Source organism: Melospiza georgiana, chromosome 10 (genome assembly GCF_028018845.1).
Source record: "Melospiza georgiana isolate bMelGeo1 chromosome 10, bMelGeo1.pri, whole genome shotgun sequence".
In the NCBI taxonomy this organism is placed as follows: domain Eukaryota; kingdom Metazoa; phylum Chordata; class Aves; order Passeriformes; family Passerellidae; genus Melospiza; species Melospiza georgiana.
Window position 1 is genome coordinate 19,369,607 of NC_080439.1, and position 14,510 is coordinate 19,384,116.

At 44.8% G+C, this 14,510-nt stretch overlaps 1 protein-coding gene across 3 annotated transcripts in view; it reads left to right on the plus strand.

The window, feature by feature from the left end:
• STAG1 (STAG1 cohesin complex component) overlaps positions 1–13,107 on the plus strand; it is a 150,850-nt gene extending 137,743 nt beyond the window's left edge. For all 3 annotated transcript variants that reach the window (XM_058031617.1, XM_058031615.1, XM_058031616.1), the window contains 8 exons: positions 222–370; positions 1,359–1,487; positions 4,881–5,086; positions 7,248–7,419; positions 8,451–8,561; positions 9,331–9,445; positions 10,719–10,799; positions 10,882–13,107. In XM_058031617.1, coding sequence (XP_057887600.1) covers positions 222–370; positions 1,359–1,487; positions 4,881–5,086; positions 7,248–7,419; positions 8,451–8,561; positions 9,331–9,445; positions 10,719–10,799; positions 10,882–10,905 — 987 coding nt within the window. In that variant the 3' untranslated portion in view covers positions 10,906–13,107. The remainder of the gene's footprint in view (positions 1–221; positions 371–1,358; positions 1,488–4,880; positions 5,087–7,247; positions 7,420–8,450; positions 8,562–9,330; positions 9,446–10,718; positions 10,800–10,881) is intronic.
• The last annotated feature ends 1,403 nt before the right edge of the window (positions 13,108–14,510 follow it).

A 14,510-nucleotide genomic window follows, 5' to 3' on the forward strand; every position in this document is an offset into this window, starting at 1 on the left:
GTGGGTGCAGAATTGCACCAAAATAACTCCACACAGGTACAAGATGGGGACAGCTGGCAAACAGCAGAGGGACAGAAGAAATTCTGGCAGGTGACAGGGACTCCATTGTGTCTCAGTCATCACAAAGGCCATTCTCAGATGGAGCAGGTTTAGAAACCAAGCCGTTCTCAATGAAAGTGTTTCCTAGCTCACAGATATCAACCTCTGAACTCTCTCTGCAGCTGTTCAATGAGCTTGTTCAGGAGCAAGGTCCCAACCTGGACAGGACCTCTGCCCACGTCAGTGGCATTAAGGAGCTGGCCCGGCGGTTTGCCCTCACTTTTGGCTTGGATCAGATCAAGACAAGAGAGGCTGTGGCCACACTACACAAGTGAGTGGTGGTAAATAAACTGGATTTTTACACTACTTCAGATTAAAACTCCTGTTCAGCATTCCCTTTCTCAGGATACATAATCTCAACAGGCAATTATATGGAATAATTCTATATTTTTTTCTACTTTAATTGGAGGGGTCTACATGTATGTAGGTAGAAAGGAAACAAACTAGCTGCTACCTAATTATTTATTGGAATTTATTGGCATGGTTATGTTTATCTCAGGTGGGTTGTGTGTAACAACTGAGTATGGTTCTTTGTTCCACAACAATGTGGATTCTGGAGGAACCAAGGGCTGTTATGTAAAGGTACTCTAAAAATCTTTAGGAAGTCCTTTAAAGTGGACTGAAAATGTTTATGCAACTGCTGCATAGAAAAGCATGGAAAGGTTCTGCTAAATTTAAATTGTAACTTTGCCATGCCATAAAAAAGTTCAAATGCTAATGTTTGGTGTCTCAGAGACTCAGTCCTTGACACCGAGATCAGCATGGCTCGGTCAGGACGCACCAGGCACTGTCCTCAGCCAGGCAGGGGTCAGGGGACACTTGTGCCTTGCTGGGTGAGGGAAGGGACAGTGCTCTCTTCAGTCACAGGTGACAGAGCAGAACCAAGCGTGTCCCTGCTCTGGGGACTCAGTTCTCTGCTCTGGCTGCAGAGTTGGCTCCTGTTTGATCTGACACATTCCATGGAGCTCCTGCTCTGCCCAGTTCCCTCTTACAGGGACTGGCCATGTGCTTATCTGAGGGGGTCTCACAAATCCACAGGGAACTCTGCATTCCCCTTTGTCCAAAAGCTGCTGTCTGCTGCTAATGGGGAATTACCTTGTGATGGGACCTGAGGATTCAAACAGTTTCATCACTCAGCTCAGATTTAGGGCAACTTGTTTGTGTTGGGTTGGGCTTCTTTTTCTGCTTTTTTGGGTTTGGGGATTTTTTGGGGACTTTTGTTGGAAATGTCTGAACATGTTAATATTTCTGTACTGTAGAGATGGCATAGAGTTTGCCTTCAAATACCAGAATCAGAAAGGACAAGACTATCCACCTCCTAACCTTGCTTTCCTGGAAGTGCTCAGTGAATTTTCTTCCAAACTCCTGCGACAGGATAAAAAGACTGTGTAAGTAATGCTCTGTTTTCTTCCCTGGCCTCTGTTAATCCCTGCACTGTGGATTCCAACTCTTTCCTTTGAGGTCCCTACAATCTAACAGGGGCTACTGAAAGTCCCTGAGACATTTCACATACATACTTACTCATCTTTTTGTGTTTTAAAGTAATAAAACTAAATAGGAAAGGAAAAATCAGACTCGCTAATGAGGTGAGCTTGAGACTTCCCAAAACAATGTTATTTAAAATTTCTCATGGGATATTGAAAATAAAAAGTCCTTTTTTTTGCTAGAAGAAAAGAAATTACACATCAGCAGTGAAAGGAATTTAGAGGTTGTCACCACTGCAGAAACATGTTTCTGCCTTTATTTACAGAAATTGTAAACCTATATTTGTTGTTTCTTTTCATATATTGGAAGAGGACTCCAGTGAAACACCAGCCAAGCACTATGTGCTCAGTGTGGACCTAAATTCACTGAATAACTTTGTGACCAGTTTAGAAGTGCAGTTGCCAGATCTGCTGATTTATGGTTATAGGTGCCTTTCCAGTCAGTTCTGTGACCCCACTGAATGTTAGTCAACACAAAATCAGCTGGAATGGCCTCAACTGATCCTTTCTGTCAGATCTTGCTGTGAAGGTTTGACAGATGTTTTTCTGTGAAGACATTTCTTTTAAAGGACTTTTCTATTAGGGTTAACAACTATGAACATTACAGCTTTGCAGTAAGAAATGCAGCTTGGTTAACTTTGTATAATTTTTGTGTACACACTTGAACCAATTTCACTTTTTTGTTGTATCAATAATTTCATTGTATCAATAATTTCAAGTCAGTGAACACTGTAGGACAAACAGTTAAAGGAGCTAGGGAATGGGATGATCCACTTAGGCTGGCTTGGCACTCCATTTGTGCATCTGCTCTCCATTGTTATATCCTGGAATCTTGTCAGCCTCTATCCTCTTCCTCAGGACAGGGCTTAAGGATAAAAGGATTTTATGGCTTGTCTTCTTAGCTGAGCTGTAGGTTCTCTACATGGTGGTTCAAGTGCGTCTGCCTGTTTCCTGTTGAATTTAGTGAAGTTTAGCCTTTCAGCAGGGTCAGCCCTTCCACAAGTTTCCAGTGTCTGATATTTAAAGTTACATCATGCTGCCCCTGACAGCTTCTGTTAACCTGAGCCTTTGAGTGAAATTCAGTTTTTTGGGACATTCTGTTCCTTCACCTTCCATGTTGCCATTTAAATTCTTTCTCAAAGGTTCCCCTGCCCACAAACACAACCAGTGGCTGTTCCTTCAGGAGTATAAGGACTGCTGTGGTGGAATATCTATACCTGGGCTATTAACCTCAGCTGAATCTGATGATCATGAAAATAAATAGGTCCTTTAGGGCCTGATCTGTGTCAGCCTGCTGTGTTGGGATGACTTCAGCCCTGCCCCAGACCCCACAGGCTGTGGTGACCATGAGAAGGGTCAGCACAATTTGCTGACATGTGAGGATTCTGTGGAGGTGGCTCCACTCCTGCCCAGAGTGCTCCACTGACAGGACAGGAGGGGGATGCTGGATTTGCCCTTTTCTGTAGCTCCTCCAATCCACAGGGACCTCTCCCCCACCACAGGGGCTGCCTGTGTGCAGGAAGGTCCATGACCACCATCTGCTGGAGAAGTCTCTTGTTCAGCATCACTTCCCTCCCTCCTGGCCCAGAGGCCCTCCCCAGACTCAGCAGAGGACTCTTGGCTGCAGCCAGAAGTGCTCTGGAGCCCTCACAGTCTCAGGAACACGTGGCTGCCTGCCTGCCCAGGTTCTCCAGCTTGGCTTCCCTGCCTCAACCCCCAAATGATCCACCTGAGGGAGGGCCTGCAGGTGTCAGGGCACTGCTCCAGGACACCCTGACAGGCTCCAGCACACACTGTTGTTCCACAGGGCTCCTGCTTCCTTCTGCTGGGCTGCTGGCTCTTTCCTCTGGGCTAGAAAAGGGAGAAGCTTCCAGTTTGGGAATGAAGCAGCCACATTGATTTAATTTAGTTTTTCTAGCCTGTTAATCTGGCTAATCATTTTATGAGTAACCTTCAGAAGTGGTGATAACCATTTATGGATTTATTCAAATCTATGGATTTCACATAAAACTGTTCATGTAAGGTGCCAGATTCATTCAGCTGGAGGAAAAGAATTTGTACTAACACTCTGTTACAAACCCATTAAGGCAGATACAGGCAGGGAAATCCTCAGGAACTAATGTAGGGCAGAATAGAGGAGATTATCCTTGGAGGCACTTATTTCCACTTATTTCTCTCATAGACACAGTTGGCTTAGATGGAACCCTGACTTTTGGCTGAGTGTCAGGTGAAGCAGAGCCTCGACGTGAGTGAGGTCCACTGAGCTCAGAGTTGATAGGAAGTGCCAGTGTGAAGCTCCCCCAAATGCTGAGCAGATGTCTCAAGTTTGGCATCCAGGCAGTAAAGAGCTCCCAGGTGGTGTCGTTCTCCACCTTCACAATTTGGCCATAAATCTGCAATCTGGTTCTATAAATACAAGCTGGAGGCAGAAAAACTTCTTCCTTTCCAAGACTCTTCTGCAGGTAGATTCTCTGAAGCCATGAAGAGCTCAAGTGGCACAGTTGGGTACCATAAAATAGAGAACACACTAAGATTTTTCCCATTGCTGCCAGGTTTGGGAATTAATATACACATGGAAAAGGAAAGGGGAAGCATTGACAATATTCAATAAAAGAGTAGACAGGACCTGCTGTTTCTTGAACAAAGTTATGCCATTCACTGAATCAAAAAACTGATGTGATGTCACCCTCCCATGAGCAATGTGGCTCCTGGGCCTGTTCTGGGGCTGGGCTGTGTAACAACTCTGAGCTGCCATGAGCTACAGAGGAAATCCTGCCTTTCCATGTGGAATGTGTGGAGTTGACTCCCACTGCTGGCAGCCTGGCAAGGTGGTGTTAAAGGAAATTGTGACTGAGGGGTGCAGGAAGTGATGCTGAAGTACCTGAGTTCTCTTACCAAACTTCTGAACGTTTGGCTCTGCAGCCAAACTCATTAGAATCACATTTATAGATTTGCTTGTTCATTTTAGAGATTACATCTGATTCCATAATTAAATAATCAATGGAAAAAGAAAACAGTTTCTATGTCCTCCATACCAGGAGGGTGTTGTTGGTTCCTCCTTTCAGTGAACATGTGTGCACTGGACTTTTCATGGCAGTGGACCAGGTGTTCAAATTTCTTATGGAAAAATAAATGGCTGCATTTGACGAACCCATTTCCCTTGTTCCAGGATGCCAAGGGACATCCTGCATCCTTGCAGCAGTGGCTCTGATGCAGCCTGGCTGCTGACACAGCAGCCATATCCGGGTGTCTGTGGGGAGATTGCTGCACTCTGTACCCCTTGTCTTTCCTTTCCAGGCACACCTACCTGGAGAAGTTCCTGACAGAGCAGATGATGGAGAGGAGAGAGGACGTGTGGCTGCCGCTGATCTCGTACCGGAACTCGCTGGTGACGGGCGGCGAGGACGACAGGATGTCAGTGAACAGCGGCAGCAGCAGCAGCAAGGCCTCCTCCGTGAGGAACAAGAAGGGCCGACCCCCCCTCCACAAAAAGAGAGTGGAAGGTTTGTGAGGGCACAGGGCTTTGGCCTGCTGGACACTCAGGAGAGGGGGCTCTACCAGTTCATGCAGAAACATGTGATACGTTCTGGATGTGGCACAACCAAGGCATCTGTTCTGCTGCATGTGTCTTTAATAGAAATACCACCACAGCTCCCTGTTCTTGTTTGTCTTGACCAAAACTGGCAATCAGAACTGTTAAAAGCTGTTACTGCTGGTGTCTGTGGAGTTACCTGCTCTTTCTCACTCCTGGAATGCTGGATTTCTGCCTATGGTTCCCTCTGGGGAGTTGTTAATTCTCAGGGATTTGGAACAGATTCCAGGCAGAAATTCTGATAACAGATCTCTGTTGTTGCAGGGCCATTGGGAACAGTAAAAAGACACCATTTTTGTTTAAAATAGTACTGATAATCTAGTCTTGTCTGCATTTACTCTTCCTGGGACCTCAGATGTGTTCATCAGGAATCTGGCTGTGATAGCAAATTTCTTACAAGGCTGCATCTGTTCCTGGTCAATCTGTGTGCTGTAGTGTGGACTTTTGTGAATGCTAATTTGCTGTTCCACTATACAGTAGATGTGAGTGGGATCTTAAATTTCAGGGTTTTTCCAAGTTCAGTATCTATGGCAATCCCTCAGTGGGAATGTAGTGTCCATTAGCCTGAATATACAGCAATTTCCCATAATATTCCTCAAAAGTTTGCCCATACAGCCAGGTCCATTCTCCACTGCAGCTCATGGTGAGCAGTCTCTGCACCAGGTCCTTCTCACAGCCAGCCTCAAATGTAGGTACATAAAATACTGGCTCCTTTCTTCAGGCACTGTTTTCCTTCTTTCAGGATGCCAAGATTTTCACAGAATTCAACCACTGAGGTTTTCTTCTTTCCTCTTGTTGCCATTTTCATTCTATTCTACTGTATTTTACCAATATCTTATTTTTTTACCCTGGGGTGTGTAGTAGCATCTTTGTCTCTCAGTAAGGCAAATCTCAGGCTTAAGATGTAGTTTTGGGGCTTTCCTTATCTCATACTCTTTTTATGTCACCCTCTTTCAGTGATCAGTAGAAGAGAGAATTGATTTCCAACACTTTCCATTTGAGAAACTTTTGTTTGTTTGGGTTTTGTTTGTTTGTGGTTTTTTTTTTTGTTGTTTATTTTGTTTCTTTAATTTCCACCCTAAAGGATCTAACAGGAGAAAGGTCACTGCAGAAATTACTGTGGCATCAAAGAACCATATCCAGTCCCCTCAGGTTCCTTTCTCACCTAAATCCAGCATGGACTGGCTTGGAGAACATTCCCTGTTGCTTCTGAGAGGAAATGTGCTCTGTGCCATTTCTTCAAAATGCCTTAAGAAAATCAACACGTTTTTTAAAAAAATTCCTAACATAAAAATTATTGAAATGTAAAATTGAGAATAAATAGGCAGCTTTTTAGACATTTATGCCTAAAGGGTAGTAAAAGGCAATGGAAGGGTGAACAGATCCATGGAGATCCCCATCTACTTTTCTCACCATGCATTTCCTGTTAGTAAATCTGTGATCTTGTCATCTGTGTTGTCATCTCCTGTCTTTCACTCCAGCAACTGAATTTTTTGTGTTTCTCTGGCTGCACACTTCCTGCTCTAACCCATTCTCAAGTCCTCCCTCTTCCCTTCTCTCTGCTTTGCTTCCTTCCCAACACAAGCACAGGATCCCAGCTAGACCATCAGTCATCTTTACCTCATTTTTATTGCTAAGTGTCACCTCCCTGCTCCACTCCAGTGGTTCTGACTGTTCTAAAGATCTGGAGTGACCAGATTTGGGGTTTGTGCTCCACCTTGCCTTAGCTTTTAACTGTATCTTGGTTGCTGTAGGTGCATGAGATTATCAATCTCCAATTGTAAACTCAGGAATTGGGAATTACCTTGCTTGTTTATGTTCAAGATACCCAGCAGCTGAGGCCGTGCTGCAGTATGACTTTGTTTGCCATGGGGTTTGTGTTTGTTCCCTTTAAATTGTTGTTATTGCTGGGAATAGAGGCTAGTAATACTTAAAAGAACAGAATCTAAAATTAGAACTGAAAAACTTACAATTCCAAGCATTTATCCAGGTGATCCCTCAGTGCACACTTGTTTGAATGCTGCCCTGCATGTGGTCAGAACTGAGCAGTGATTTCAGTGTTCTCTCTCCAGATGAGAGCCTGGAAGGCTCCTGGCTGAACAGGAATGAGAACATCCATACTCCAGGGACACTGCAGACACCTCAGCTCACCTCCACTGTCCTGAGAGAGAACACCAGACAGATGGGAGAGCAGATCCAGGAGCACGAGTCGGAGCAGGGATCTGAACAGGATTTTTTACACAAGTAAGTCTTGGAATTTCAGCATCAGGTACAGTCAGGCAGGCAAAGGAATTGCTTGTGGTTTATAGGGATATTGTCAGCCTGTGGCTCCAGAGATACAGTGCTGATTTGCAAAGCCACCTAGAAATGCCTTGGCCACAGCTCAGCAATACTTGGATTGTCTTCAGGTCTCAGAAAAATATGTTGTAATGGAATAATAGTAGAAATTCCCTATGTTAAAACTTCCATATAGCCATACAGTTGTGGTCAAATCAGCCTAGTGCTTCTGTCCCAGGCTGGGTGGAATTGTTTCTTTGGAAGACCTGTAGATACTCTCTTTTCTTTCCCCCTGCCTGATATCAGAGTTAAGGTTCTCCAGACACCAGAATATTTTCTAAATTTCCAGCTGCTGAGCTAGTAATTCCTGATTTGAGGTAATTGCCCTAAGTTATCTATTCTTTTTGTCCCTTTGCTCCCATTTTATCACCTCCATTTAGAGGGAAAACACTGGTTATTTTCTGTCAGTGGGTGTTGGCAGCAGGTGCTGCCAGGATGCAGCAGGTGAGCACAGACTGGCTGTGGGTCACAGGCTGCTGGTGGCATCAGCAGGGCAGCCTGGAAGGTATTTATACATGGGTGAGGTACTGGCCCTTAAGTTGTAAAAGCCATTTGTTTTTCACAGTGTGTGATATTTTTGTCACTTACTAATTTGGATCCATTCTTGCTCATATTTTGCCTCATCTGACACACTAAAGTACTATTTAATAAGAAACTTTAGAGGTGCTCCTGCTCCAGGTGCCTGCCCCTAATGGAGGAGCAATGTCAGTGTTTCCATACCTGCTTTTATTGCAAGTTAATTGATTTTTTTGTGCACATACAGTGAGAGGAGACAGAGTGTGGAAGGGAATCCAGAAGATGTGTACAATGGTGGATGGGATTTAATTATCCTAATCTGAAGCATGGCCAGACACAGAACTTGGAGACAGAAACTGCCCCAGACCAGGCAGCTCAGAACTGTTACTGCTGTGGGTCCTAACTTACTCCCTGTGTGTCAGTCCCCAGATGCAGATCTCATGGCTGGGCCAGCAGAAGCTGGAGGATCTCAATCGAAAGGACAGGACAGGAATGAACTACATGAAAGGCAGAAGTGGCGTAAGGCACGCAGTGTAAGTGCTCACAGGCTGCTGCCCTCAGCACCATGTGCAGGACTCCAGTGAAATGTTCCCTTTCCTGCTCCCTGCCAGTGGTTTCTGTGCCATTTCACCCTTGTGGGAGAGCAGAGGGACAGTTTGCAGTGCTGGGATGGATCCAGCACTGCCATTCTCTGACTGTGGCCAGACACCAGGCCCAGTGAAGGTGCAGTTCCCCATTCCTCAGAGGGTTCCATGGTTTGTGTGCTGTGTAATTCCCTGGGAGCTCTGCCCAAGAGCCAGTTCCTGTGGCTGTGCTCTCCATCCTTTTTGCCAAGGTGTCCCCCTGTGCAGTAATGGAGGGAACACACATGGCTGAACACTGGGGCACCACATGCTCTGTGCTGATCCCACTGAGTCCTTTAGCAGGGGGGCTGGAATCCTCACAGCCTTTGGAACTGGGCTTGAAGGCACTGCTGGGGTCCCAGGGCTTTACCAGTGACCCTGGCAAACAGTGTCACTCCTCCTTGGTAAAAGGGCAGGCAAACACAAGAGCAGTTACTGCCCAGTAACAACTGCAGTTGCTGGTCACAGTGCTGTCAGTGGGACTTGCTGCTTCAGCCTGGGCCAGGGTTTGGGATGGGGAGTTCATGTGTGATTTTCCTCTGTTTGGTATTCCAGAGAGCCTGTTGGCTTCACCCTCAGCATCAGCATTAAATGATAGATTTGAGCATTCTTTTTAATGACAAAGATCAGGCCTAGGAAATTTTTTAGCCCAGAAATGATTGACTCTCTCTTTAACCAGACGAGGTCTAATGGAAGATGACGCTGAGCCCATCTTTGAAGATGTAATGATGTCCTCACGAGGCCAGCTAGAAGACATGAATGAAGAATTCGAGGACACAATGGTCATTGATCTGGTCAGTAAATCTTATCAATGGCAAGTTTAAAACAGTGGAAAACTAATTTAAAAGGAATTTTAGAAGTGTAAACAAAAATTTCCAAAATTTTGAGTCTGGCCTCCAGTTGTCTGAACATTAGAGTGGTAATGATGTGAGAACTTCCCAGAGCCTCCAGCTGCAGGCTTGAGCCCAGAGGGTTTGTTCCAGAGCCACACCAAGGAGCATTGCTTAATGTTCCTTCTTCCCAAGACTGTGTTCTTGGGCAGCTTCTGCCAGCAGCAGCATCACACACCTCAGACTTGTCAGCCCACAAGGATCAGGTTGAGTTACAGGCTGTGCTGACAAAGCTCTTTATTGCATCCATGATGTGTCAGATGGGCACAGCCAATGGGTCTCCCTCTTTCCCTTTCCTGGTCAGTTTGGTTTTGAGGAGGTGGGCTGGGCAGGGGATCCTTACTCGAGGTCTCAGTTAGGTCACAGCCAGAGGGAGCACAGGCACTGGTGTGTGGATGGGAGCTCCTTAAACAGGAATTGCTCCCAAACAGGTCCCATCATCATTGGCAGCCTCAGTCCCTTCCAGTTCTGTGCTGACTGTTGGGAGAGGTTCCTTGCAGCACTTACAGCCTTAACCGGCCTCCCCTCTGGAAATGACTCCTCCCTTGCAAAATGGGATAAAGGAGCAGTTTGCTTTACACACTTCACCATTTTTATGGCTGTTTCTCCTTTCACATTTAAACAACAAGCCCTAGGTTATATTAGGACTGGGCTACAGTGTCTTGGGAAAGGCTGCTGCATAGTGAGGTTATTGCCAGCACTCATTTAATTACTAAGTAACATCCCAGGCAAGGAAGGAGTTGATGAAACCAGTGAGGCTCACACTTACTCCTGTGCTTGTGGGGAAGGACACCACAAAGGGTTTAAGCCTCGGAAATATTTCAGTATCTTCTGTACCCTTTCTGTTGGTTAATCCATTTTTGACCATGTCAGAGCTCGTTTCACTATGAACTTGAAGCATAAAGAGTTAAGAGGGAGTTTCTGTGCAGTCTGGCCTAGAGTCCCAATACAGAAACATCCTTAAGTCAGCAGGAACCTTGGGCAAGTCCTTAACTGTGAGCACATAGTTAGAGTCCATCAGCTTTTACCATTCTTTCAATAACAAAGAGTGGAGGGAGTGCTGTCCTGCGTTTGCCCCAGAGGTTTTGTGGCACAGGGGAAGGTGGGGCAGGGACAGGGCCCTGTGGCAGGCAGGGCTCTGTGTGTCCCGTGCTGTTCCAACTCCCGTGTGTTGCAGCCGCCGTCGCGGAACCGGCGCGAGCGCGCGGAGCTGCGGCCGGACTTCTTCGACTCGGCGGCGATCATCGAGGACGACTCAGTAAGGGCTGGTTCCTTCTGCTTGCTCTGAGCTCTGCTTTGAGTGTCCCACCCAGTAACCGCTGTGTTTTCCCCCTTTGCAGGGATTTGGCATGCCCATGTTCTGAAGTCTGGCGAAGACCTTTTACAAACTTGGAACTCTATTGTTTAGAGCTAGAGGCCTATATACTGTGATAGCTTGTATGAAAACCACATTTTTGATGTGATACGGTTTGATTTTTAACCAAATGATTGAGGTCAACCCCTTGGTGTAGTGACGGAGAGAAGAGGAGCTTCTTATTGACACACGGGAATGTTGGCCAATCCAGTCACCTCAGAAGGGCTGACCTAAAAAATCATTTGTATCCCTGTTCTTGACTGTCCTAATACGGATTTTTTTTTCTGGATGAGGAGGAAGTTTTAAATTGTTAAGACAGCTGTCAAAATAAACACTGTTCTACATATGTTTTCTGAAAACAACATTGAGTGAAAACAGAACTTTTTTAACTTTATTTTTCTGCTGTACAATTTAAAACGGTTTTAACATTTGCCTTTTTATGTTTTCAAAGCTAGCCATTTTTATTAAACCTATGCCTATCAGCCACTGACTAGCAAGGCTGCTGTAAGCAGGTCGTTCTGGCTACAGAAAAGTGTTTTGGAACACACTGGATTTGATTAACATTATGGTACGCTTATGTCCTCTCATAGGCATGGAGAAGAACACTCTCAGAGAAGAGGTTAGAATTCTAATGACGTGCATCTCTGCCAAAAAATTTCAGATTCTGATATGATAAACCCAGATTTTATACTCTTGAGAAGATTTATTTTTATTTATAATGGGACATAAAGTAAGAGATGTCCATGAAGCCACTTTTCCAACAGATGCTGTGTAACATTCATTTTATATAGCACATGGGGACACAAAACCAGTAAATTTTCTATTGGTACTTGCTCTGTGCATTTTTAGCAACTTATACCAGCAAATAAAGTATTCTCAGTAAAACACACAAATGGTTCTCAAGTAATCACTTTGCTGTTTTTACTACCTACTTCAAGCCTGCCAACACAAGGTACATAAACAGCAACTTTCCTATTAAAAAAAAAAATAGTTCAAGGGTGGGGGAAAGGATCACTTTAGCATACTAAAAGTAATTTTAACTGTACCATAAAACAGAGTCTACTTTCCATGCCGTAAATACCCTTTTCCGCTATTTTTGTAAATTAATTTTGCCAGTTAGAAGTACTGTATGTGCTGCATAGAAATTTGTGCTTAGATGGTGAAGTTCTTAAGCTTACAATGGACTACAGCTACATTTTCAGTGTTAACTGTGCATATTGAGAGTAATTCTTTGGAAAAAAAATATGATTTTTCAAAAAAGCTAAAAACATCAAAAAAAAAAATTCCAAAAAAAACCCCAAAACATTCTCAGCTAATTCATTGTACTAAGATATTTTTCAATGTCTTCAATAATTTGGAATTTCATTATGCTTCGATTTTATGACTCGATGTAGTAGCTGCTCCTTACCCAGCCTGGCACCAGCAGTGCTGGCCCTCCACAGCTCCAGATCTCCAACAATTGGCCCCAAAAGCTTCATCTTTCTGCACTCAGTAGCAGTTGGGATACAAAGCAGACTGACCCACTTGGAGCACAGCAGTTTCAGAGGTGCTTTGGTTTTAGCAACTGCAGAATAATCACGGAGCTTTTTCTGTTTCAAGCTTTCTGGACACCAGCCCAACCCCTCAGTGCCCAGCATGGGCAGGGAAAGAGCCCAAATTGACCCAGCCCAGCACCTCACCCAGCTGAGCTTGGCTCTCACAACACGTGCAGTTCTCAGACACGGTTGCCAAAAATGTTTGACCAGGTAATTCAGCCATTCCTTAGTGTGGGTTGGGGATCTGTTAATCCAAGAAGTAGCTGGAACTTTATAAACCCTGTTACCTCCCTCTGTGCACCCCCACGGCCTGGGGGCAGGAATGGCTGCAGGACCTGTCCCAGGGTCACTCTGTGAGCATGGTGGCACAACAGATGCTGCCCAGTTTGAGTCAGAGTCTCAGACAAACCTTGTGCTTCACAGTCCTCTGTGTGGAAAACTGATTCCTAATTTAACATTGTAGAATACTGTATAACAAACATTTATTATCATGGTACCTGCAATGGGTCTCCAGTTCAGTTTGCAGTCAATAGGTTTTTGTATTATGAGTGTCTCCTTGATTGGTTTTGCTAGTAATTCTGTAAATTGTACATTTACAATATGAGGTTTTTTTTTCCTTTTGTACAATTTAAAACTGATGCTTCACCTTTCATTTAATAAACTATTCAAAATCATGAGTATGATGAGCACCCTCTTCACTATAGTTGTTTTTAAGTGCTTGTTTGGACCATCACATTTTGTCATCCCATGTAGTAGTAGGAATTCAAGGAGTTATTAAAGGCAAAACTGACAGGTAGCTTTCATGTAGTCCAGGCTTCACAACCAGACCTGTACTCCACTCCCTTACCCACTCAGCCTCCAGAGTGATGGAAACTCTCTCTGGGCTTCTTTCTCCCCTCCACCATCATGTGGTTTGGTTGGGGGGGTAGAGGGGTGGTGAATGTGGGATTGCTGTAAACCTGGGAAGGCACCACCCCAGATGCAAGAGCTGCACTGCTAAAACTTACAATTTCTTGAAATGCCACAAGGTTTGAGAAGAAGTTCTCTCTTCTGCCCTATATGTCTGAAGTGACCTGGAGTCTGTAGGAAGAAACTGCCATGGCAAAGGCTTCAAAGTTCTAACAACCAGCTGGGCTAAATGGAGTTTCACAGATTCCTGAAACAAAATGTCCATGTTACTCCCATGTCTCAGGGAGCAAGGTGCTATTTTTGTCCAACCCATGAAAGATTTCATCTCTGTAGTGCTAAAGAAAACTGACTGCTTTATCAATCACCTGGCCCACTTCCTAAGGACAAATCACTGGAGTCATGAAAAGGAACAAGATGCAGCTGCTGAGCACAGGGCTGATTCAAAGTCTCAACTACTCCCAAGACAAGAGTCTGAAAGCTCAGTCTCCAAATGCTTGTAAGTTATGGCAACTCCTGCACTGAGGAACACATTAAGTAACTAACTTGCCTTGCTGCTAAGTTCAAGGGCTACACATTATTTAAGGGATTTTATTTTGTACCTCTTGTTTTTTTAGGTGACTGGACTTCAAGGAAATTCTCAGAAGCCTCATCAAAGCAGCTTTCAAACCTGTTTCCAGCATGTCCTGGTAGAGCAACTGCCTGTTTGGAAATGGAGAGGATCTAAAAGCCCAATCCTTGTGCTGGCAAGAGGTTGGAGTCTGTAGCAATACTGTTAGGAAACAACTAACAAAGCTGTACTTTCCTCGTTATGACAAGTGAGTTTCTGTTTCTCATGGATTGTTTCCTGACTCTGGGCAAGCTGAAGAAGCTGTGTCTGTATCCCTTCACCTATCACAGCTTCTGCCTCTAAACCTGCTTTACCTTTGGAAAATCTTCTTGGGCATTATAAACCCTTACAGTTTTCTCACAGTTAACTAGGAGCTCCCACCATGTCCATGACACCCCCCACAGTAACAGCTGAATTTACCTTCCCCTGTTGCAGCCAGCTCTGTTCCCTGGGACAGCACCAGGAGCCTTTTCATACAGAAGCCACACAGGACAGCCAGTGTGTCTGCAGCCTGAAGGTGCTGCCTCCCTCCCATGCAGCCAAACACCTGGGGAGCTGGAACTC